General features: G+C 31.6%; 2 protein-coding genes across 3 annotated transcripts in view; one reads left to right on the top strand and one right to left on the bottom strand.

Annotated features, from left to right (window-relative positions):
* The first annotated feature begins 2,336 nt into the window (after positions 1–2,336).
* On the top strand, positions 2,337–3,810 carry LOC149902531 (uncharacterized). Its single transcript, XM_090109920.1, has 2 exons — positions 2,337–2,499; positions 2,594–3,810. The coding sequence occupies exon 2, from the start codon at positions 2,667–2,669 to the stop codon at positions 3,798–3,800; it is 1,134 nt and encodes a 377-aa protein (XP_089966046.1). The 5' UTR covers positions 2,337–2,499; positions 2,594–2,666; the 3' UTR covers positions 3,801–3,810.
* A 7,524-nt stretch (positions 3,811–11,334) lies between these two features.
* LOC149902530 (neurotrimin-like) overlaps positions 11,335–24,933 on the bottom strand; it is a 99,706-nt gene continuing 86,107 nt past the window's right edge. Inside the window, exons 4-8 of one of the 2 annotated variants that reach the window (XM_090109937.1) lie at positions 21,097–21,225; positions 17,752–17,845; positions 14,074–14,201; positions 13,379–13,547; positions 11,335–11,963 (exon numbers count right to left, since the gene is read on the bottom strand). In XM_090109937.1, coding sequence (XP_089966063.1) covers positions 11,839–11,963; positions 13,379–13,547; positions 14,074–14,201; positions 17,752–17,845; positions 21,097–21,225 — 645 coding nt within the window. In that variant the 3' untranslated portion in view covers positions 11,335–11,838. The remainder of the gene's footprint in view (positions 11,964–13,378; positions 13,548–14,073; positions 14,202–17,751; positions 17,846–21,096; positions 21,226–24,933) is intronic. The other variant, XM_090109938.1, reaches the window with a different exon arrangement.

The following is a 24,933-nucleotide window of genomic DNA, read 5'->3' as shown; positions in this document are numbered from 1 at the left end:
AAAATTCTTTATGAATTTCGTTTATGTTGGTCCCGAGAAATAAGTGGTTTTTCAAAGAGCGAATACGCGAATGTGAGGCCGCGGTAGATTTAATTTATGTAGATATAATGTTGGGAATTGTTAAAATATTTGCTCAGAAAGAACGTATTGTAGTCAATTGATACTTGGAATTCAAAGTGAGTCGAATCATTTATTCATCTCGTGTATCAAACTTAGTAAACGTCTTTATAATTGTTTGATATGTTATATTTATTCCACCGAAATGGAAAGTAAATGTGCTTGATTATTTTATTAAATTATGAGAAGAGCATGTTCATAAAATGTATGATATTAGTAATAGATATACGATATTTAAAATTTATACTTTCTTATTGATTTAAATTGCAACCATTATAAGGGAAGTATTGTTTTTTTTCCATTTTTAACCGGTTTGAAGAGTCCAAAAAACTTTGTTTTATAAAACATTGCTCAGATGAATTAAAAGAGATGTGTCAGTCTTTAACACTCAAACTTATACAGAATTCTAATAAATACATTAATGATACGGTAATTCAATTTAAATGAACATTATTCATATTGATGCGTATGATAAATCATTAGTGTATTCGTATATGATTGTTATGGATTTATGAGCTGTGTTTTATTGCTAGTCATCAGTAACATGCGGGGTCATTAGCCGATACCTTCCGTAAAAATTTCATAAATTGCATAATATGCAAATATCTACTGATGTTCTGCTATATGTATATGTTATGATAGTAAATGTTTATATTCTGGTGAACTTAATAATTTACAATGACTATTAAACTTATACGCAAAACGTAAGTATAAAAAAATCTAGATACATTCTTATACTCTTTATTGTAGCTTTACCAATTTCAATGCTCGTTATTTCAGGGAAAATTTGTATTGTAAGTTCTAGTTTATTGTACTCAAACTTTAATTATTTAGAATTAACTCTAGTCGCATGATACTAACCTCGGCAACATGAAGTCATACAAATCATATTCCATTTTTGATTGAAATATATTATCCGTCAATTTACGGCAATAAAATCTCTCCCAAACTTATAAAATGAGTAAGTACTATTCAATGAGTTTACTTTTTTTTAAGAATAATTTTTACATCTCTCTCTCTCTCTCTCTTTTCAACCTTTTTCCGTCCACTGTTGGATATAGGCCTCTCCTTAGGCACGCCGTTTGGCTCGGTCGTCAGCTTTTCGCCGCCATTCTGTACCAGCAATCCTGCGTATATCGTTGCTCCACCTTGCTATAGGGCGTCCTACACTACGTTTGCCGAGTCGTGGTTTCCACTCAATTAATAATAATTACTCAAAATTACTAGTAAAGCGTTATAAACAAGCTACATAAAGATATAGTACAAATTAGAAATTTATTTTTATTTTCCCTTACTGCAAATCGATGCACGCACGAATACCTGTAACCTTGGGTTGAATACTTCATGACGAGAGCCAGTACCGCCATTAATAAACAAAACACAAATCTAATGAATACTTAATGTAGAGAAAAAAGTTAATAGCCAAACATGGCTGCTGACCTTTGTTCTGTCGATAGGTTAGATTAGGTGAATAAATGAATGAAAAATTAATAATTGAGCTTAAGTTTCCATCGCAATTATATCCCAAATTTTATTAATGTCAGTGCAATTTACTATTTGAAATTTTGTTTAATCGAAAATCATATCTGTCTTTCTTAATTATAGTAGTTTTGTGGAATACAGCAGTAATAAATAAATAAATAGCTTAATAATTAAGACGGGACAATTTTTCTCACACGGCACGATCTGGTCCCATACTATAAGCTTTCGCTTGTGTTATGGAAACCAGATGGCTGATAAGCATACATATATAATTTTAAATAAATACTTATATAAATAATTAACACCCAGACACAGAGCAAACATCTATGTTCATCACACAAATATTTACCCTGGGTAGGAATCGAACCCACGACCTCTGGCTTGGAGGGCAGGGTCACTACCAACCAAGCTAACCGGTGAGTCAAATTTTTAAAGAGATCACGATAACTTTTAATATAGTAGAGCTTATTCGTTACCGCTACCATAAGTACTTGAATTATAATACAGAGAAGGCTCTTCTTTACAAGGCACATGATCCAATTTATTCAGAACGGCTCTTGCGTAGGTAATACGCCTCTGTTCTGTCAATGGACCCATTACAGTTTAACTTCAAACAAATTTGCTTCGAAAATACGTAATCTATTAAATAACAGCTAGAATACATGTAATGAAAAATATATTTTTCATTAATTTGAATTCCCGCGCAATCTGACCGAAACATCAAAACAGTGTATAATTCTATGTTTGAGTCTAATCTGTGGTAAAGAAAACTTGAAGGTAATCTATGGATCTCACAAAAAGCGCTCGTCATTGTGGATAAAATTACTATTGATCCTTTATTGTGATTTAATTAAGAAACGACACAATTATAAACATTAAATGTTGTTTCTTTATTTACAGGTACGATCTTGTGTTAATACTAAATGTGAAATTGAACTAATGAATACTAAATGTGAACTATGTAAACTAATTACAATAAAAACTTTATTTACAGAGAAACTCAATTGTGTTTTGTGTCGCCCAAAACTTGGGAAAATACCTTATAAAACAACATTTATTGTAAGAAGATGGAAAAATTAAAATTTATGTTCCAAGTAAAACCAACAACAGATGGAAAGTCAAACTTTATTGCCATAACCTCAATTGCCATGCAAGATGACAGAGTCTACTTAATCCCTGAAGAATATCAAACAATATCGTTTCATAAACATATCTTAGCCTCGAAAAGCTTCACCACTGTGAAAAATACATTAAAAAAACGATATCAAACCAGAAATGTTTGGATAAAAACTACAGAGGATATTTTGAAAACATATGTTGATGAGGACGGCAACATGATTTTCCAGGACCAATTTCTAGAGGAAAGTACCCAAGAACAATTATCTTTTGAGAGTAAAAAGTATTCTGAAGATCCTGTAATAAAAATTTTAGAAAAATTAGTTGAAGATCAACAAAACAAAGAAAAACAAAGCGTAAAAAAGTTAGCCGAGAGATTTGTTATTGAAAAGTTTGACGGAAGAAACTCAAGTGCATATGAGTGGATGAATGTATTTGAAAAAGAATGTACAAGGTTTGATATAATAAAAGATGAAGAAAAAATTGAAATCTTCCGACTATTTTTAGAAAAATCATGCATTGATTGGTATTCTTCCATGATGATAAAGTTAAGTATACACTCCGAATGGTCAAAATGGAAATCAAGTTTCTTGCAAACCTATGCCAATAAAGGTTGGACATCTAGCAAGTATGCTTTATCGTTCAAGTATCAATCAGGATCTTTACTAGACTATGCAGTGAAAAAGGAAAAACTTTTACTCGAGATAAGGAAAACAATGGATTCAGGTACCCTAATAGACCTTATTGCGGCTGGTTTGCCAGAACATGTACTTAACAGGATTGATAGGGAAACATTGAAAGATACAATAGATCTTTTCAATGAACTGAGAAAGTTTGAACATTTGGAAAACAAAAAGAATTATTCTAACTATAGAAAATATGGAAACTTAAAAGGCAACTATAAAAACGAAGATAAAACCCCATGTAAAATTTGTGAAATGTTAAAAAAGGGAATTCGCTATCACCCCGAATCTGCCTGTTGGTTTAAAACAAGAGAAGATGATAAAACAAAAGAGAAAAACATAAAACATATAAATAACTCAGTGATAGAAGCAGAATTACATGAAACGGAACAAAAAAACTAATAGTGACACCGTTAATAAATGTCAAACTGTTAATAAATGATACATTAGCAATTGATGGAATATATGATTCGGGTTCAAATGTTTCTCTAATTAATTCAAAATTATTAAAACTAAAAGGCAAAGGAAACAGTTTGAACAAAGCAAATTTAGTAACAATTAATGGTGTCAAAAAGGCAAGTGGTTTGACAAACTTAAAAATTAAAATATTTAAAATAGAAGAAAATGTCAAAGTATACATTATAGATGAACAAAACTTCAAATATGATTTTTTGATTGGATTAGACATGATAAAGAAGTTCAAGTTAATACAAAATGAGGACTTAAAAATTACCCAAAAACTAAACTTGAATGAAGAACAAGTAGAAGATATTGATACAAATATACAAATAAATACTAAGAGAAAAAAACAAAAGAAAGTGGAAGAAGCTTCTAATGAAATAATAGAAAACAAAAATATAAAGAAAGAATATAGGATTAATTTTAATGAAAATGTAAAAGAAGAGGATTTTGAAATAAATACTAACAATTTAAATGAATATCAGAAAGCGGAAATAAATAAATTGATTAATAAATATAACACAGTTTTTGCAAAGAATAAATATGATGTTGGAACTGTTAACGGCTATGAAGCCAGAATAGATTTGTTAGTAGACACATATTGCAATAAAAGGCCCTACAGATGCACTGTCGAAGACAAAAGAGAAATAGAAGAGCAAATAGGTAAATTATTGGATAATACACTTATAGAAGAATCCTACAGCCCATTTGCTGCACCTGTCACATTGGCATTTAAAAAAGAAGAAAATAAAAAATCAAGGCTATGTATAGACTTCAGAGATTTAAACAAGATTGTAGTACCAGAAGCCCAACCATTTCCGCTAATAGAAGATTTAATAACTAAGACAAGAAATTGCAATTTTTATTCAACACTTGACATAAACTCTGCATTCTGGTCTATCCCTTTGAGAATAGAAGACAGGAAGAAGACAGGATTTGTAACACAAGAAGGACACTTCCAGTGGACTTGTCTCCCGTTTGGTCTAAAAACTGCACCAGCAATTTTCCAAAGGATATTAAGTAACATACTAAGAAAATACAGACTCACAGATTTTGCTGTAAATTACATAGATGACATTTTGATATTTTCAAAATCTTTTGACGAACATATCCATCACCTAACACAGCTGTTTGAAGCCATAAAAACAGAAGGATTCAGATTAAAATTTAAAAAGTGTACATTTGCATCAAACTCTGTAAAATACCTAGGTCATATAATTCAAAATAATTCTATTAAACCAGTGAAAGATAATCTGATTTCGATAAAGAATTTCCCTACTCCTAAAACTCAGAAAAATGTAAGACAGTTTCTAGGAAAAATCAATTTTTATAATGAATATATACCAGGAAGTGCGATAATATTAGATCCGTTGCATAATTTACTTAGGAAAAATCAACCATTTATTTGGTCTGATGAATGTCAGAAAGCATTTGAGAAAATAAAAAGTCTCCTATGCTCTCAACCAGTGCTAGAAATTTTTGATAAAGATTTACCGATTAATATTTACACAGATGCTTCTATTCAAGGTGTTGGAGCTATTTTGAAACAGACGCAGTTAGATGGAAAAGAAAAACCAGTAGCTTATTTTTCTAAGAAACTTAATGGAGCCCAAAAGAAAAAAAAAGCGATATATTTAGAGTGCTTGGCTATCAAAGAAGCAGTGCGATACTGGCAGTACTGGCTGATAGGAAAATCATTTACAGTTTATTCAGACCATAAACCACTAGAACATATGAATTTGAAAGCGAGAACAGATGAAGAATTAGGCGACTTGACATACTACCTATCACAGTATGATTTTAATATAAAATATGCTCCAGGAAAAGATAATTTGGAAGCGGACTGCCTCAGTAGGAATCCTGTGTTGGAAGCAAATGAAAACCAAGATGAACAGTTAAAAATAGTTAACACAATAACACTAGAAGACATCTTAAAAGATCAAATAAAAAATAAATATATACAGTGCAGAAAAGATAAGTTACAAATAAGGAACAATGTTTACTACAAGAAAGTAAACAAAAAAGAGAAAATAATTATATCGGAGAAATTCAGCTTAGAATTTATGAAAAATGTCCATACAGATCTTGGTCACATAGGAATTAAACAGATGCAAAGAATGATTAGCTCAGTGTATACAGCAGAAAACATGTCAAAAAATATAAAAAGTATCTGTGAAAATTGTATAGTATGTTTAAAAAATAAATCAAGAGGACAAAATAAATATGGATTGATGTCCCACTTGGGTCCTGCTACAAAACCTTTTCAGATATGCTCTATTGATACCATTGGGGGTTTTGGAGGTTCTAGATCAACAAAGAGATACTTACACCTGCTATCAGACCACTTTACTAGGTATGCATATATTTTAACATCAAGCACTCAAAATGCAAATGATTTCATCAAACTGATAAGCAACTGTGCAGAAACAGATGAGATTGAATTGATACTCTCAGACCAGTACCCAGGTATCAATTCAAAGGAGTTCAAAAATTTTTTGGATGAAAAGAATATTTCATTAATTTTTACTGCAGTGAACTCTCCTTTCTCAAATGGCATAAATGAAAGACTAAACCAAACGCTAGTCAATAGAATCAGGTGCCGGATAAATGAACGTGAAACAAAAATAGCTTGGTCAACTATAGCCCACAACTGTGTAAAAAATTACAACGAAACAGAACACACTGTTACAGGGTATGCTCCAAAATACCTACTCTATGGCACAGATGTGACAATTTTACCAAATGAGCTGAAGCAAAAGAAGACAGAATACAATTTGTTCCAGGCCAGGAAAAAAGCTCTTGAAAATACAATCAGATCACATGATTACAACAAGACAATTTATGATAAAAATCGCAGACATATAGACTTCAAAATTGGTGATACCGTTTTTGTGGAGAATGGAAACAGACTTAATAGGAAGAAGCTTGATGTATTAAAACTTGGGCCCTACAAAATTTTAGAAAAAATATCAAAGTCAATTTACAGGATAAACACGGATCATAGGAAGTCAGAATCAAATTTTTTCCACATCTCGAAACTAACGCCAGCCCCTGACTGCACTTGAAGAGTGTTGAGCTCATTATTTTTCTCTTTGGGAGGGAGATGTAATGAAAAATATATTTTTCATTAATTTGAATTCCCGCGCAATCTGACCGAAACATCAAAACAGTGTATAATTCTATGTTTGAGTCTAATCTGTGGTAAAGAAAACTTGAAGGTAATCTATGGATCTCACAAAAAGCGCTCGTCATTGTGGATAAAATTACTATTGATCCTTTATTGTGATTTAATTAAGAAACGACACAATTATAAACATTAAATGTTGTTTCTTTATTTACAGGTACGATCTTGTGTTAATACTAAATGTGAAATTGAACTAATGAATACTAAATGTGAACTATGTAAACTAATTACAATAAAAACTTTATTTACAGAGAAACTCAATTGTGTTTTGTGTCGCCCAAAACTTGGGAAAATACCTTATATACATTTACGGGTTTTCTTTTATATCCAATTATCATGTTTTCCCTTTGAACGTCTTTTTATAGAATTTTCTGATTACGTGGGCAGTATGTTTGTCTGCGGAGAAAGGGGGAAGGTATTCAGGGTTCAGTTAAAAATAAATATTATGTTTAATAAAGATATGAGTAGCATTGTAGTCACAAAATAGACTTGAATTATTGAGCGTGTAGTCGTCAGTCATAGGTATGGCAGTTTTTGGAGTGAAAACTTCTTTAGCGGCGTTGAGCACTTTTTCTGTAATGGGTATAAAATCTTGAACTCGCGTCAGGACACGTGACCTGATCGAAAAAGCGTAAGATGGATACCATTCCAAAATATCAAACATGCTCAACGTTAATAATCAAGTTTTCACTTCTGCTGGCACTCCCGGAGTGCAACCCGTCTTTTTTTTTCAGAGTTAGTTTATACCATCCATTCTTTTGGGTTAAACTGTCATTAATCGCAATAAGTGTTCATAAAACTTTTATATTATATTAATGAATGTGATTGTGTTATAATTTGTTATGATGTATTTAAAATAAATTTTATACTTAAACAAAATAATACTTCGGTAACTTAAGGTGAAAAACTTTTTAAACATTTACTGGGGTTTAATACTTATCCTACAATAAAAGCATTCTTGGTCTGATAAATATATAAAGATATAGATATCTTGCTGAATCGCATCTGCCAGATACGCCTCACGTCTCGTTCATATTTCATTCTTTTTATAGCCTGATCAATACTTTCTAAGTGTGTCCATAATACGTTAATATTTTTACCCTCTTCTCGAAGCTTAATACTTAATTAAACCTCAAAGAAAATCAATAGATAAATAATTAAGACTGATTCTGGACACCATTTGAAAATATGTCGTTGTTTATTATTAAATTGCAATTTAAAGTGTTTTCCTTATTTCGAAGAATGTGAATGGTAAAAGATAAACTACTTACTACTAAACGAGAAAATGCTTTAGTAGAAGTAAATAACACATAATTTTCAATGCGCTAAATATTACATCAGCTCCAGGGCTATAAAGTTAAAACTTTTAATACGGAAAACGAACTTATCCATACAGACGAACTTTTACAATTTGTTTACGAGGCATTACGCTCGAGATAAGAAAAACGTCCTCAAAATAAAATTTTAATAAGCGACTTTCGTGCTATTACGGGCTTGTACATTTTCCTCGATAGACTGCCTACGTAACATGTAAATACGTCTCTATGAATTAGGGAAAGCATCTTTCATCTCTTTTCAACACGATTAGATATTCATAAGGCGCCGTCGGGGCCGCCCCATTACTGTTTAGAACGGCCTACAAACGGATTTCTGTATTTTCCTCGCATGTAAACAAAAAGTTTTGCAACTCTGTTATATTCTGAATCTATAATGCATAACTCTGGGCTGTCCCGCCTAATTCATATTCGTTTAATCATCAGTTTTCTGGGGTGCGAATACTTGAGACGTGGGGTCCAGACACCCTTTGGAAGTGATATGATAGTTGTTTATGGAGCGATTTAGGTAGGGGAGTGCGTATTATATTACCGAACGTTAGATTTATCCCTCGCTCTACATAAGAATATTACTTCAATAAATTGTAATGGAAATTTAGGAGATGTCTGCGATTTCAATATCGAATACGAAGTATTATTATATTTTATTTGTTTATGCATTTAAGAAATATCTAGAATCTAGATATTACCTATAGAAATACTCACTTAATTGATATTCCCAAAGCAACCCAGTAACATGACTAGCAGTAACAATCCTTGTTTGTTTCCTCTTCCAGCTAGCTTCCAGAAAGCAAATAGCTCATTCGATAAATTGACATCAAGTTTTTTGAAATGAATGAAGATGCTACTCCATTTAAGGTTATTAGAAAATTTTGAAAGAAAACGCAAATATTTTTTCAAAACTTTATTATTTTCTTTATAATGTTTATTATACACATAATTTATATCGTGCGTCCGCACAGTCAAGTATTATACGTACAACAAATGTCTATTGTTATTGTATACAATAATAAACTTTTCACATAATAATAACTTGTTATACTAAAGGAGATTCTGATTTACATAGCCGAAGACCAAATACTTATCTTCGTTTAACATCGAGATGAATGAAATACTATCGGACACAAAAATTATATACAATTATCATAGTTATTTTAGTAAATAAAATATTTATATTTATCGACAGTATCTGTCTTGAAAGCACTTCGAAATTCTATACAAAATGCAGATATTAAAAGTAGGACGGGGCACGCCTATAAAATTAAATAAAACAGGTAACCTTCACTAGATTTAGCTTCCAAAATTAATTACCTAAGATATGATCTGGGACCACATTATGACTACCGCAGTTGCTCCGAGGAAGAACGTTAAGTATAAACAGCGTTATTAAAATTAAATAATCATTACCTCATTTATCTATGCTATAAAATTTATATATTTTTACTTATTATACTATTTATTACCTAAATATTTTATTTTACACGATTATTTACAGGCTACAAGCAATCAAAAAGAATGGAGGAAAATAATTTAAAATAGCCTGTAAATACTAATTTTATATGTACAATAATTAAGACATTTATAATGATCACTAACTGTACTTACAATTTACATTCTTATGCCGAAATAAAGCTAAATAGAATGTTCGTATAGGTCATAATATACCATACATATAATATGTACAAACCACGAAATATCTCTCTGTTAACATAGTATTGTCAGCTGCTTGCCTGGTGTGATCTATCATATATCTTTTGTATTATTTAATACTCTTCTAATCCATTTACATGTCTGTCAAACAATTACGATTATCAAATGATAAAATCGTATGCCCTTTGTAGAAAATTTGCTTTATTTCGTGAACTCGGCGACAGCAATGCGGCATTTGAGTTCACATTTAAATATCGTAATATTGTTTACGCGCAGTCAAGAATTTCGCATTTGAGCAAATCAAGAGAATTACTAAGAATATTGTTTATATTTACTCGGCGTTATTTTATTCGATAAAAATATTTTTACCGAGAACTTGTGGTAAATAAAATACGTGTTATTCGTGGAAAAGAAAGACTTTTTTATTTTCATATTTATAACATAATTTATAATTATATAGAAGTGAACAACTCACTGTTTTTTACAATATATTTAATCAAATTGAATATCATCTTCGTTTTTTTCTAGAAAACGGACTATTACGTTAATTAAGTCCCATTGATGGTATAAAGGCATTTCACACATGTTGTAGTGATAAAGGTTTTCTCTACAAGTGTACTTATGTCCTTTCGATGATAATACTTACTATCACCGACGGTCTAACCTAGTAATTATTTCTTACTATTGCACTTAGTACACTAATATTACGATACGATCGTTTTAGGGCATACGATTTCATCAAACACTATATCCATTATTGAAAATACATTTGAACTCGGAGAAAATGAAAGAAACCAGTACGAAAGACTTAGAATACATTATATACAGTTCTATGTAACAAGCACATTAGCTACTTGCTCATGGATTTAATTATATAGTACATAACACAACCCACACTATATTATATAAAATAGCAAAAAACATAACAGCTTGTATCGACCTTTGTGAATCAAGTTTATTATAGACGTAATTGGGAAACAAAAACTGCTACGAAAGTCCGCATTAAAATTCATAATATAGGTTAATTTGATTTATTATAAGTGTTTAAAATGAAATTTTGGTTAATAAATAATGACATCGAGTCAAAAATATATTTGTATCAAATTCTTTTGAAATTACTCAAAGTATAATAATAATTAATGGTTCATATTCGTATAATCTTTGAGTATTTTAGTTCTGATTACATTGAACAATTCATTTAAAATGTATGATAAAAGGTTGACCACATATTATATTTTATACATATTTCGTAATTATAGGTTCAATGTATATAGACAAAATGTAGATTTAAAAGCATATCATGTTATTATTGGTAATCAATATGGATCGAATAAGTTCATTAAGGTATTGCTATCAAACTTGGGTCAATATAAAAATATATAGCAAAATAAATAATTGCTTTTTAATGATCCAATATCTGTAATGGCTCAATTTATACATTTACAATCACGCTATATTTTTCACGTTCATATTTAAAATAAAACACAAATATACGATACATCCCTTTACTGATTAATGCAATAAAACATTAACATAATAAACACAATAATATATCGAAAACATAGTTTACTTTGTACATATTCAAACTAGCCAACACATGACTATCGTGGTTCCTCTTCACAATGGAGAACGTTGCGCCAATAAATGATCGTCGATGCCGCTATTACGGTGATTACGAATAAACTACTCGCTCAACTGCGCCCATCGTCAACAGAACCCATTGTGTCATAATGTGTAACATTTCCACGAATCCACAAAGGTCAATACACCCAGTTCAAGATAAAACTATTTACAAATGTCCATTCAGTGTTTGTCAAGAGACCGCGAGCAACAGGGCCATGGCGAGCAGAACGCAGTGCGTGTGCGGTGTGAAGCTCCGGCCACCCCGCTGCATCGCGGCTGGGTACTCACCTGAGAGAGGAAAAATCGAGTTTGCTTCTGCGGCAAACATTAAAACTGTCTTTAACATTGCCGATTGTTGGAATGTATACAGTGTTAATTAGCCTGCCCGCGGTTCGCGACTACATGACGTTGTTAAGACGTTAAAATGTAAAAACGTTATATTGTGAAAAAAATAAAAATAGTTGATCTTGTCGACTCTAAAAGGGATGGTATTAGTAGTAGGTACATCTGCTAGTAAAATTAAACCATCAAATGTTTTTTTTTTCAAACAAATTGATTAATGCATTCATTTTTTGTAATTTAACAACTTGTGTTTAAATTTCATTATCAGAGATTTCATGCTATCGAATCTGTAGGCTATTAAATAAAATAAAGCATTCAATTAATTTAATTATTGACTGTATATGATAAATAATAAGGCAATATTCAATATCCGTTATAAGTTAATTGGTTATTAAAAAATATTTTTCTACTGAAATTAACATGTTGTTTTATTTAGCATATAAATATCTGGTAAAGCCTAAGGAAATTATTCACATGAAATTCAGTTTAAAGTGACTTTTGTTCGTGGTTACAATGTAGCAGCTCGGTCGGAAAACCGGCATTTCCTCACAAAGACCGTATTGTCTGATGTGTGGTAGTTCATGCGAGTTATCTTTAAAAATAAACAGCGAATTTTTATCTCTATAGTATATAATTTGGAGAATATTATATTGAAAAATATCAGTAGGAAAGGGTAGGTTACTTTTTGCAGTAAAATAATAGATAATAAATGATGAAAAAACTGAAGAACCAAAGGTAATATCGACATCATTCTTCAATTATTATCTTTTTACTTATTCTATACATTATTTAAGAATTCGCCTGCGTCCGAAATCATTTTCTAAAATCTCCCCAAAATTTTCCAACCACGTCATCAATATTTTATTCAAGCTTCTGAACCTTTTATCACTGTAATCGTCTTTCATCTTAAATTATTGTAAGTACCGAGGGCGTTTATCATAAAACTAATCTCTTTATGGACAGGGAATCAAAATGTTGACTGAAGATTGGAAAATTTATATTCAACAGTGACCTGTTTTACGACTCGTACTGGGTCAAGGAAAGTGTAAGATAAAATCAGTCGCTTCAGACTTCATTACATATTCACTGTATCAAATTGGTGTTGTGTGGACGATTTGTCATCGTTCTAATAAATACAGTTATTATGATAAATCGATGTAAGAAATTGTTGGGTGGTAATTGCCTTTATCAATAATCTTTTATAGATGTCGTTTTATTTGAAAGTTCGTCTGTTTCAAATTTGTTTTAATGAGCCTTTTATTTGTTTGTTTTACGCCAAGAATATCAAAAGTCACTCTAATCTTTTAGTCGCCTTTTACCTAAAAACATCTTATTAAATTATCATAATCTTATAAAAACAATATCTAACATCTACTACGTATTCTTACCATTAAGCACATGAACAACAACGCTCTTAGACTGCGCGTTGCTCGGGTTGCACTGGTAGGTGCCAGAATCCGAGGGTCTAGCTTGCTGGATGAGGAGGAACGACGTGGTTGTCTCCCCCTTCTCGGTGACCACTGAAACACCTCCTCGAGGCGAGTCGTAGCTTATTATCTAGAATAGAAAATAAGCTACGATATTATATAAATCGTTTTTGATATAGTGGTGACTTAACAATAGGGAAAGTGATCATCAGCTCCATAGTTCGTTAGTTCTTTACACAGATTGCCTGATTGGTCTGTATATGAAGGGAGTTATCATAATGTCTTTTATAACAGTATACCTACTTTCTAATGTGGGAAAGTGATGGCGCTCGACGATCGTTATCCACTATTACGAGCGCTGTCATTTTTCCACACTGAAAATATTACTGCTAAAAGCCATCATAGTATCGGAGCTGTATATTATCGTAGCGGATCATTATAAATATAGGCACCTAAAGCATGTTACATTGTGAACGAACAAAATAAGTATATCACTTCAATTGCCAGTCTACCAATATGACAGAAAATCGTTAGCAAATAAAAAAACTGTGTATCTTTACCTTAAAATCTACTTCAGCCGATCGAATGAAAATTGATTGATTTACACGTTAGAAATTAAACTTTATATCAAGGATACAAGGTATATAATCACAAACCGCATCATTATGGTTCCAGAAAATATACGCTGGTGGTTCAGGGGAGTACAGCACCACGCACGTTAAGTTTATAGTGCTCCCCCGATCGATGTATAGCTCGGGCCCGCCAATTATCTCCGTCGTAGGTTCTGCAACAAATCCAATTAAATCGTAAGGACAATGTTTGAGTGCGGCTGATGTATTGTTTGTGAGACGCAATTATAGGAATCGTGGATAGATGTGAGTTAAATAATAATTGACTGAGGGACACGAAAAATAATGAGTACCTACTATTCTTTTACAACTTTTTTATCAAACATTTCTCAATCTTTTTGGAAACTAATGATGCTTGTTAAAAACGTTGTAAAAGGTAGTAGAAACTTGTATAGATTAATGAGCTTTATAAAAATAAACTATGATATGATGACATATGATGTAAAGTTATTAGTTAAAAAAAACTGTAATATTCTAAGAGTCGTTAAGTTTTTCCAAAAAGCTTATTTTAATGGTGAAAAATGTACAAAAATTATGAATTTATTACATTGTATTGTGACTACAAATCCTACAGGTAACCTCAGCTAATTCGAGAAACTGATATAAAATTAATTATAACGTAGTTTAATACAAATTACAAACAGATACAGATCGATATAGAGAAACATTTGAAAGAGAACTGTGTTTGTTGATTTCAATACACAGGAACGGTGAAATGGATAGAAATTGTAATAACAAACGCTCTGGGTGTTTCTTACCTCTGTGAGGCATTTAGTTAAAGGTTAAGGGCCCCAATACCTTTGCTGGATTTAAGCCGCAACCCTTGGGTTTGACGTAAGGTTCGCTTACAGTGCAAAGGGTCAAGCCATGTTGTAATAAGTCAATTTCAATTCAAGAATTAATGGGTATATCGCATTGTGTATTGATTGTCTTGGCTTATAAAAATCGAGAAGTCAACGCGTAAGAGGTAGCTTAAAGATAATTATGTTTTGAAGATTTTTTCTTAATATATTCAATATTATATTTTCATTTGCAGTGATTAATTAATTGCAGACGTTCTATTGTTTAAAGATCCTCTTCTTGTTTTTTTAAAGAGAAGTGATTCTGTATGTAAAAAATGTTTTCTTTTAATTCAACCAAATTGAAGCCGCACAATTTGTGTTCTAATGTTATTTGATCTCAACACAAATATAAATAGTTTTGTTAACTAGCGGTATAAGACTTTATTAACCTAAATATTATATCCCTCGAGACTCAAATCACAACCCACATATACGAAAAATAATATTCGATTATAATTTTAAAAGTGTTCACTGCTTATCAAAGATGCCATTCATTCACAAAATAAAAATCATCTATCGTGACATCCAATTTAGTGCTTAATCGAAAATAACGCCTACGTATGATTAAGCTATAAATAAGCCTACCCACAACATAAATATAAGATTCATAGTTTAAGGGCCGATTTTTCAATGCTTGGATAAAACTTATCCGTCCAATAAAGTATTACACGTTAATATTAAAATGTCACGTAACTGTCATATACGGGCAATTGGAATAGGTTTTTAAAATGGTAGTTTTATACATTATTCGACGAATAAGTTTTATCCAAGCATTGAAAAATCGACTCTAAAAAGACCATCTAAAAATTGTATGAAAGAAATTATATTTTCCAGACGCTTTAAAATCACTTACAATTCAACGCCATTACTATTCATTCTTTCAACATTTTAAATTGTCCTTCAGAGCTATAAAGTGCACATTAAAATAACATGGCAGACGGTAAAAAGATAATGAAAATGCAAAAGACGCAGCTAGCATTGTTGAAAATTAATTTTGGTCTTGCAGACATTTTTTACTGTACTCTCGGGTGGTCGCCTCGTCTTTATTACATGATAATATACGATGTAAACATTGTGGTTTGTAAACAACTAATAAACAACTGTAAGAGATTATTACGTTTACACAAATAAAAGTTTCACTTTAAAAGAAGAAATACCGTGATGAAAAATGTTTTTGTTATTTATTGTAGTTAACAATTAAGTTGCGGTTTTTATTAATTAGAAAAGCTACGATGTTAATACAGCCTTAATAATGTTTTTCTTTTTTACTAAATTTTTCAGTTTAAAATTATGGATATAAGTGAAATCCCTTGTCCCCTTGTGGGGTAAGGGCAGATGCTTTATACATCTGTTCTTCTCATCTGAAATTATGGATATAATAATCTTTTAGTTTAAAATAATGTACCTAAATATATACCTCTAGAATCAATATGCAATTAAATGTATCGTGACTAAAACAGCAATTCTCATTAACTGCTAGAAATCAATTTACATTGCTACCGATTTGTATATAGCTTAATTACGAAAGCCACACACAATACGTAATTGCGAAAGAACAACAAAACAATAAAGTTTGCTCATAAAATCCAGCCAAATAAAATAGCAGCAGAACTTAGTCTATTATGCGTATTTTGTAACGGCCTGCGTGTCTTCAATATAGCGGAGTTAATTAGTTTTCTTGTTCAAACGCAAACACAAGGTACGTTGGAAAACGGTCCGTCATACGCGGGAAATTCAACAAAGAAAAACGGCGCAGTATTTTGTTTTCAACCTTTAATTATGTTTGTTTTCTTTAATAAGACGCGTATCAGAATGTTATAATTATGAAAAGGATACATTGTTTTTGTTTTATTATAGTTAATGGTATCGGAAATTGCACTCTTTTAAAACTTTTTACCAAACCTTAGCAACTGATTACGAATAACTATAGATGGAAAATATTATCTACTAGCGGTCCTCCCCGGCTTCGCCCGTGGTACATATTTACGTTTTCTCTACATAAGAACCATATTTGTACTTCAAGGAATATAATAAAAAAAAAGAATTATCGAAATCGGTCCACCCGTTCACGCGTGAATGTGTGATGCCGTGACCAAAGAAAACGGGTTTCATTTTTAAGTTATATATATATAATTTTATACCACAATAATTGACACCTCACAGTTTAAATAATGAGATTAAATTTCATAAATTTTGACCTCTAAATAGAAGACGTTAGAAGGCAGTCGTTGACCTCCCACAGAATATTATTTATCGTTAAATTTGAAACACAAATAATAACATAAATCAAGAGAATCAAATATGATGAGAGTGCGTTTTTGTTCATTGTTTAGTGTTTGTATTAGCACTGGTTAAGGTTGAAATAACAGATTTACATATTATAATATGTGAAAGCATTTTCCGTTTAAAAATATATTAACAGCATTGTTTTCCATCCATTTTGTTAATTTATTTTGAAACTACCTCGCGGTTTCACCCGCGTGGATCCGTTCCTGTTAGTCTTAGCGTAATGATAATAATCTTCCTCGATAAATGGGCTATCTGACACCGAAAGAATTTTAGTTCCTGAGATTAGCGCGTCCAAACAAACAAACTTTTCAGCTTTATAATATTAAGTATAGATATATCTACATATTATATAGTTATGATTCACTAATTGTTACACATGTGCTATTATATGTCTATGTATTTTGAAATAAAATGAAAAACATTCTAACGCAAAATAAACCGCCTCAGGCAACCGCGTAAAAATTCCACCCTCAAGTGTATGAAACACAATATATGAAACGTTCTATCAAATTAAAATGCAAATTCGCAAACTTCACCAATTTACATACTTTCTAAATAATGAAAGTGAACTTACCGACAACATTCAAATGTATAAAGTGACTCATGTGTGGTGTCGTCGATATTTGGCATTCGTAAATACCAGAATCCCTGTGTTGTGGATATTTGATCTGAAACAACAATACATTTTAGTGTGATCGCATCAATTTTCTCGTCTGCTGCATATTTCAATAACAATAGATAGAGTTGTTGAACTGAAGTATTAGATTATCTTAGGCGGAGCTGATCCAATTGCTTTATATTCAACTAGTGGTCCGCCCCGGCTTCGCCCGTGGTACATATTTCGCAATAAAAGGTAGCCTATGTCCTTTCTCGGTTATCAAAATATCTCCATACCAAATTTCATGCAAATTGGTTCAGTAGTTTAGGCGTGATTGAGTAACAGACAGACAGAGTTACTTTCGCATTTATAATATTAGTATGGATTAGTATGGATGACTTGTCTCGTTTTAATGAAGTTTCAATTGAAGGGCGTTTGTTGAACTATAATATCATTTTATAGTTTAATTGGTTTATGAGATCCATTTTAAAGGGATAAAGGCGATAATATAAACATTCAATATAATACATTTATAATTGATACTTCAAAGAAGAACTAGACGCTACAATTAATTGGTTTGTATAAGATTTATATGCAAAATAAAATATGGGATCACAATCTATTGCATTTAATTTATTTATAGTAATAAATTTGAAGTATATTCTTAGATCTAAATGAAGAATTTTAAATTGTTAAATTTATTAGTATGTAAACATTTCATCAAAGTAGGTAATTGAAAAACAAGTATTCAGAAAAATCAGTATTAAAGTATGACGCGTGTATTTCTTGATGAATATTGAGTGAAAAACAAACTGCACTTTAAATATCCATTATTGAATACCGCCTTAATGACTCTGGTTGTAGGTCAATTTAAGGCCATTGGGCTAACAAAACAAAGGCTTTTAACAAAGTTAATGGAAAAACAATGCTTTAATGTGTGTACCTTTATATGTAAAATACGTAGGTATTAGGTTAAGTAGGTATTAATATACCTAACATTAATTAGAAATATAAAATAGGATCGCTCATTCGTTATTTAATTATGAACTTATAAATTGTAACCTATTCCTTACATTATTTGAACTTGTTAACATTAAAATTAACACAAAAAACAACTGAAAATTATTGTCATGTAAAATTCGAATAATGCACAAAATATTATCAGTTGATAAGGTGCCTCGTCAACTGATAATTAGTATATTTTAATATTCACTAACATTAGCCTATAAGTCACGTACTAACATAAATGGATCTCTAAATAAATAAATAAAAACAATACATAAATCAGTTTTACTTTTATCTAATACTCATTCAAGACACTAACAATGTATTCCCTGCATTACTTTTATAATTACTGTCAATCGAGAAAAGAATCTATATGTATGTAAAGAATGTAAAATATACAAAACCAATGCATCTATCGCATATTGTAAAGAATACTTACAACTGAAATGAAACTGAAATACATGGAATTTATCCAGCACACTTATCATAATTATGTACGAGAATATGAAAAAGTATGTTATATACGAACTCCCACATAAGAGACGATATTTTTAAAATGAATGCCTATATATCGCGAACAACAGAAAACAAAGACCATCATTATGATGACAACTTTCAGTACGGCGATGAAAATAACAAAAGCCTTTCAAAATGAGAAGTTGCTGTATTAATGCAAATCTTATGACTGTTATACTAGGTCCTATTTTTAAATGAACAATGCTCTGTTCCGCGAAATTTATTTTAATTATTTAAATTAAAATGGTCCGGGAGCCAGCAGCAGATTTTATGACCAAGTTCCTCTCAAGCGGTAATTAGTAAAATGCATCAAAGTATAGTATTATGAAGCCTCGTGAACGTCAGCTGGAGCTCGGTTGGGGGGAAGAGCGGTTGTAGCCTCCCGTATCAGCTGACGGTTTTTCCACCAAGATACAGCCAGCTGACATATATATTTATCCACAGTTACATATAAGCTATCATCAGGTAAATTTTTGTTTGAGAGGAAATAACGGAAAATAAATTTTTCTTTAAATTTAACTTTCATGTTCGAGACACCAGCTGACGTATAATACACCATGTTGTAACCAGCTGACTATTTTTTTTCGTTGAGATATTGGGTTAGCTACAATTTGACAAATTTTTAGCTGAGAGGAAATGAATGAATGAATGTATTTTTTTTTCCTATGTGCGTGGGAGGCTACAACCGCTCACCCCCCCAACCGAGCGCCAGCTGACGTTCACGAGGCTTTATAATACTATACTCTGAGGCGTCTGACGAATTATCTCTTGAGAGGAAATAGTTAACCAAATTTGCACCTGGCTCCCTAACCAAAATATACTTGGAGTGAAATGAGATTTCTTTAATTATATCCGCATAATGCTAAGCGCATTGCGATGGAAGCTTCTTCATTAACGATGCACTATCGATATCAATTTAACGGGGAATTCGCTCGAGAGAACCTTTCACCAATATAGGTTATAGATTTGTGTAACACTAGCTCGTGCATGCGATGTTTACCTCTTTTTGTGTAATTTGATAGTAGCGTCATCAGGTCATTGCCGAATTTTAATAGTTTCGTTAAAAGTTTCTCCAATAATACTTAAAACAAACATCGGGTTAAAATTCATGATATTAGATCATTCTTAGGAACAAAAAGATATATTTTGTATGTGGGAATACAAAAATTCGTCTATCACAAAATTGCAATGATCCATCCAAATTATTTAAACTCCTATTACATGGTACTTATAAAACAATACAAAGACCGGTATCGATAAACAACTACCATCGTTGCGTAAATTAGTCAAACGCCCAGCACTATTCAACTGCGGCGCTCCAGTTTCACAATGGTATCTATTTCATAATACATTGAATATAGCGTTTAGTAAGGACTTGAAATTCTGCTGGTTCTGGGAACATAGGATTAAGTCGTTTGTGTTAGAAGACCGGTACGGTGCTGTGAAACCTGCCAACTATACATCTGTACTAGTATATCTATGTTATGGTATGGTTCATGATGTTTTGTTCCTCGGATTACGGGCTGAATATTGTTCCGAAAAATTACGAGGATCTCTGTTTAGTATACACGTGTAATGGATATCTTTCACGAGTACAACAATAAATTAAAAAGAAATAAGCAATACTAACGACGTAAAAAATCTGATACTTTTATAGTTATGAACAAAAGAGTGTTAACTTGTCTACACAATATTACATGCCGTAAGAAGTAGAAGGAATATATAGGTAACATATTATATAATTAGAAAATATAATAAATAAAAATATTGTCAAAGGAGTAAAAGTTATAATATATCTACCTGTAAAGTCCAGTCTTCAGAATGTGGAAGGTGTATAGCTCGAAACCGCTGGTCGCTCGTGTAGGTGTACCTCCCCACAGTCAGCAGGTGGATGTCACGGTGCCTCACCCACGATACTTGCATGTTAAGCTGGAACAGAACCTATTGTGAGATAGTAGGAAACGTTTCAAGAGGAGCCTTGAAGAAATTGTAGTGAAGCAGCTCTGTCAGTGTAGACGTGGCTTGGCAGCAGTGAGTATGGACATGTTTTGGACGGGAAAGCGCCTGTGCCATAATTTTCTCGCCACGTTCACACTGACCGAGCTGCTTTGGGCAGCATTTCCTTCTCGAGGCTGCTCGCTCTGTGTGGACCCGCCTAATAAGGACGATATTTTCAACCATTATTAGTATAGGGTGAAGATCTATTTGTCCAATGACTTCGATGTTCAAAATTAAATACGGTTCATATAATTTTATAGAAAAATTACTGGAAGCATGGGGTTTTCAAGAAATTTTTCGTTTATTTTCGTTTCGTACAATATGAGCGTAAAAATATTTTGCTTCTTCTTTCACTGGAAAAGACACAGTCAACACTTCTGAGAACTTTCGTATTTTTGCTTTTCCAAATTAAGTAAATAAAATACGAACACAATACATGAGAAATTTACCGATAAGGTTTACGTTCGAAAACCGAAATGATTGAAAATTTAAATATCTATTAAGAAACAATCCCCCCAAGTTGCTGGGAACCTTTAAAGAATAATAAATAACGAACAAAGATTGATTTATCTGACCGAGCTCTTGTAATCACCGACGACGGTAATCTCATTATTATTTCAAATGCTTACAAAAGTGCTTGGGAAGATATACTAGAAATAATTAAGTGGACTGTGAAGCTAATTAAATTATGTCCCCATTGGGATGCGAAACCGCAGTTCCTTTATTAGAGACGTGGCTTAATTACTTTAAAACTTCGGACATCGGCTGTATGATAATTCTGATGAATTAACACATTATTGTCGTGTAATTTATCATACTATTGTCATGTAATTTAACATAATATCAAAGTCATTATAAAAGGGGGCACTGAAAAACAGCGCTGCCAATGTTCCTGAACGTTGCAGCATATGCTGAGCTGTCTCCTTTTTGTCAGGGTCGTATGACACACCTTAATAAAAAATATTGGTTATCATTTTATTTTCTGTACGTGTTTTTTTATGTTATTAATTTAAGTGTTATTGTTGCTATTTCTTGTTGTGGTGCTTTCTTATTTAACTTTTACGGTTCTTCATGTTTTATATTTATGTGTGTGCGTGTGTGTTATGCTGTCCTTGTATCAACATAATATACAAAGTGTGTTTATCAGTTCAGAAAGATCTGAACTAATCAATTCAGTAAAATTTAGGACCAACAATCTACATCCTACATGGATTAAACTCAAACTCACTTAAAAAGAAACATAACAACTAACAAAAATTAATCAATTACTTATAAAAGCTTCCAACCATAGAAATCTAAATAACAAGACACATAGAAGTGCTGTAATGTCATAATTCGTATGAAAACCGCTGTCGCCAAAATCAACACATTCAAACCGAAAGCTAAACAGTACACACAAGTAAACTATGCCTTTTATTGGACAGCTTGATTTTAGTGAAAACTAACTTAACTATTAAATTAAGCTTTTGAATATGTATCCTAACGCACGAATTTACGGTTTATTTTAGAATAACATCCCTAAGTATATGAGACTTTTTGCTCCAATACGAACAAACGTGATAATAAGAATGGTCGACTGTGTCATTCATTGTTATTTCGATTACTATGGTGACACTCGTAATACTTGTAAATATTCTATAATTTTAAGGAAAAACGGCATTATTTCTAAAAAAAAATATTTTCCGATGAAATATTATTCTTTTATAAGTATAATTACAACTTGTGGAAGAATTTCCGCAATGGGAATTGCTGAAACACACCATGTATACACTCATACGTCTCCAGAGCAACTGAACAGTGACGAATGCACTGGTGATGTGAACATCACCTGAGTGGCGACAAGGTCACGCACGCTTACGACTTCTAGTGTCTTGTTATTTAGATTTCTATGCTTCCAACTTTAGCTGAACGATAATTCTGATGTTTTTATCACTAATATTGATAAAAACATCAGAATAAGTATAATTAAGTTTAAGTATAATACACTGTTTGTAGTGAAAATAAGTATAATTTAGGTTTGTATGAACTTCGAACTTTTAAGAATATAATGTGGTGTAGAAATAAGTGACCTTTCATTAAAATATTAATTCAGTTTTTCGAGAATACTGATTTTTATGCAGATAAAAATTAATTCATCACATTCTTACTATTTTGATCTCCAAGTTCAAAGAATCAAATTTTGAAATTACATAATATACTTAATTGATTCATAAAGAAAAATACAGATTTTCGTTACTATAATTTAATAAAAAAACTTGAAATTTTTATTCCATACATAAAATTTTAATAAGTTGGAGTATAGTTTATAAAAAATTGGTCTATTGATACAACATTTAAATTCACCGAAGCTTCGAGATTGAATTTTCATAAAGTAAAATCCTTGGAAAAGACACAAATTAATTAAAATATGCTTTAACTTATAAACTAAAAAAATGAACAATTCTTTCAGAATCTGTTCATACGAAGAAAAATATTAACATAATAATTTTGCGATAGGGCATTACAGAATAACTAAAGAGGCATAAAATGCTGTTGTAACAACGTTAAAAAAGATAGAAAGAGTTAATTTAACAATTTTTAATTCCGAACGGCAGCTTTAATAATCACTAATGGCTATGTTTTACTTCTTTCATTTAATAGGCTCATAATAATACTTTTCAATATTATGTGCAATATTAGCTAAGACTGACGTAGATTAAAACATTTCAGGATATAAAAAGAAAATCAATCATACTACTACTATTTCATAATTATTTATATTACAATCTAACGACTCGCTCCGGTTCCACCCGTAATATGATGAAATAATTTGTAGTTTTAGTTTTGCCTTAAAAACATACCAGTAATCATAACTTCTCTGTCTAATAAGCAGGTTATTAGTGAACCTATTTCTACGATCAATTACTAATAGATACTGAAGATTTATGTATAATGATAATGCATATATGTTATTATAAAAAAAAAAACAGTTTTATCATGGAATATACAGTAAAATTTATTATCCCTACATCATCCAAAACCGCTGGTGAACGCCATGCTGTTCATTTATTCATATTCCTTCATAATAGGACGATAATTTTGCACAAATTTCTACGCACCACATTCGCGAACATTGTAAATTTAGCCTTCGCATTTCCACGTAATACCAGGTTACCCAAATATTTAAATAGACCAGACCGCCTCCTCGATACAGTGGTTGATGCGTGATCGTAACACCGAGGGGTCCTGGGTTCGATTCCCGGTGGAGACGAAGAAAAAAAAATGTCTTGGTCTGGTAGGACACAGAAGGCTGATCACCTACTTGTCCCTAAAGAAAATCGATCAGTGAAACAGATGTATAATGCATCTGCCCCTTACCCCACATGGGACTTCACTTTTAAATATTTAAATAACATTCAATCTTTGTTAATTTTAAAACAAATTGGAATCTTGAATCTAAAATTAATTTTGTCTGCAATTAATTTGATTGAAGCTACGATTTTAATACTTATTTAAGTGGAGCCAACATTCTTATTTGTTTGAGACATCTAGAAGATAATATAATTTGAGTTTACTTGGTTACTTTGAAACCAAACCACTCAGTTAATCCGTGAGACGTGAAATGTAAAGATTCCTCCGATAAGTACTTCGAAGACTGTA

Source organism: Colias eurytheme, chromosome 15, assembly GCF_061535395.1.
Source record: "Colias eurytheme isolate Ceu_HAF_F1 chromosome 15, ilColEury1 Martin Lab GWU primary, whole genome shotgun sequence".
Classification (NCBI taxonomy): domain Eukaryota; kingdom Metazoa; phylum Arthropoda; class Insecta; order Lepidoptera; family Pieridae; genus Colias; species Colias eurytheme.
The sequence above is the reverse complement of the archived record's forward strand: the minus strand, read 5'-3'. Positions and strand labels throughout refer to the sequence as shown.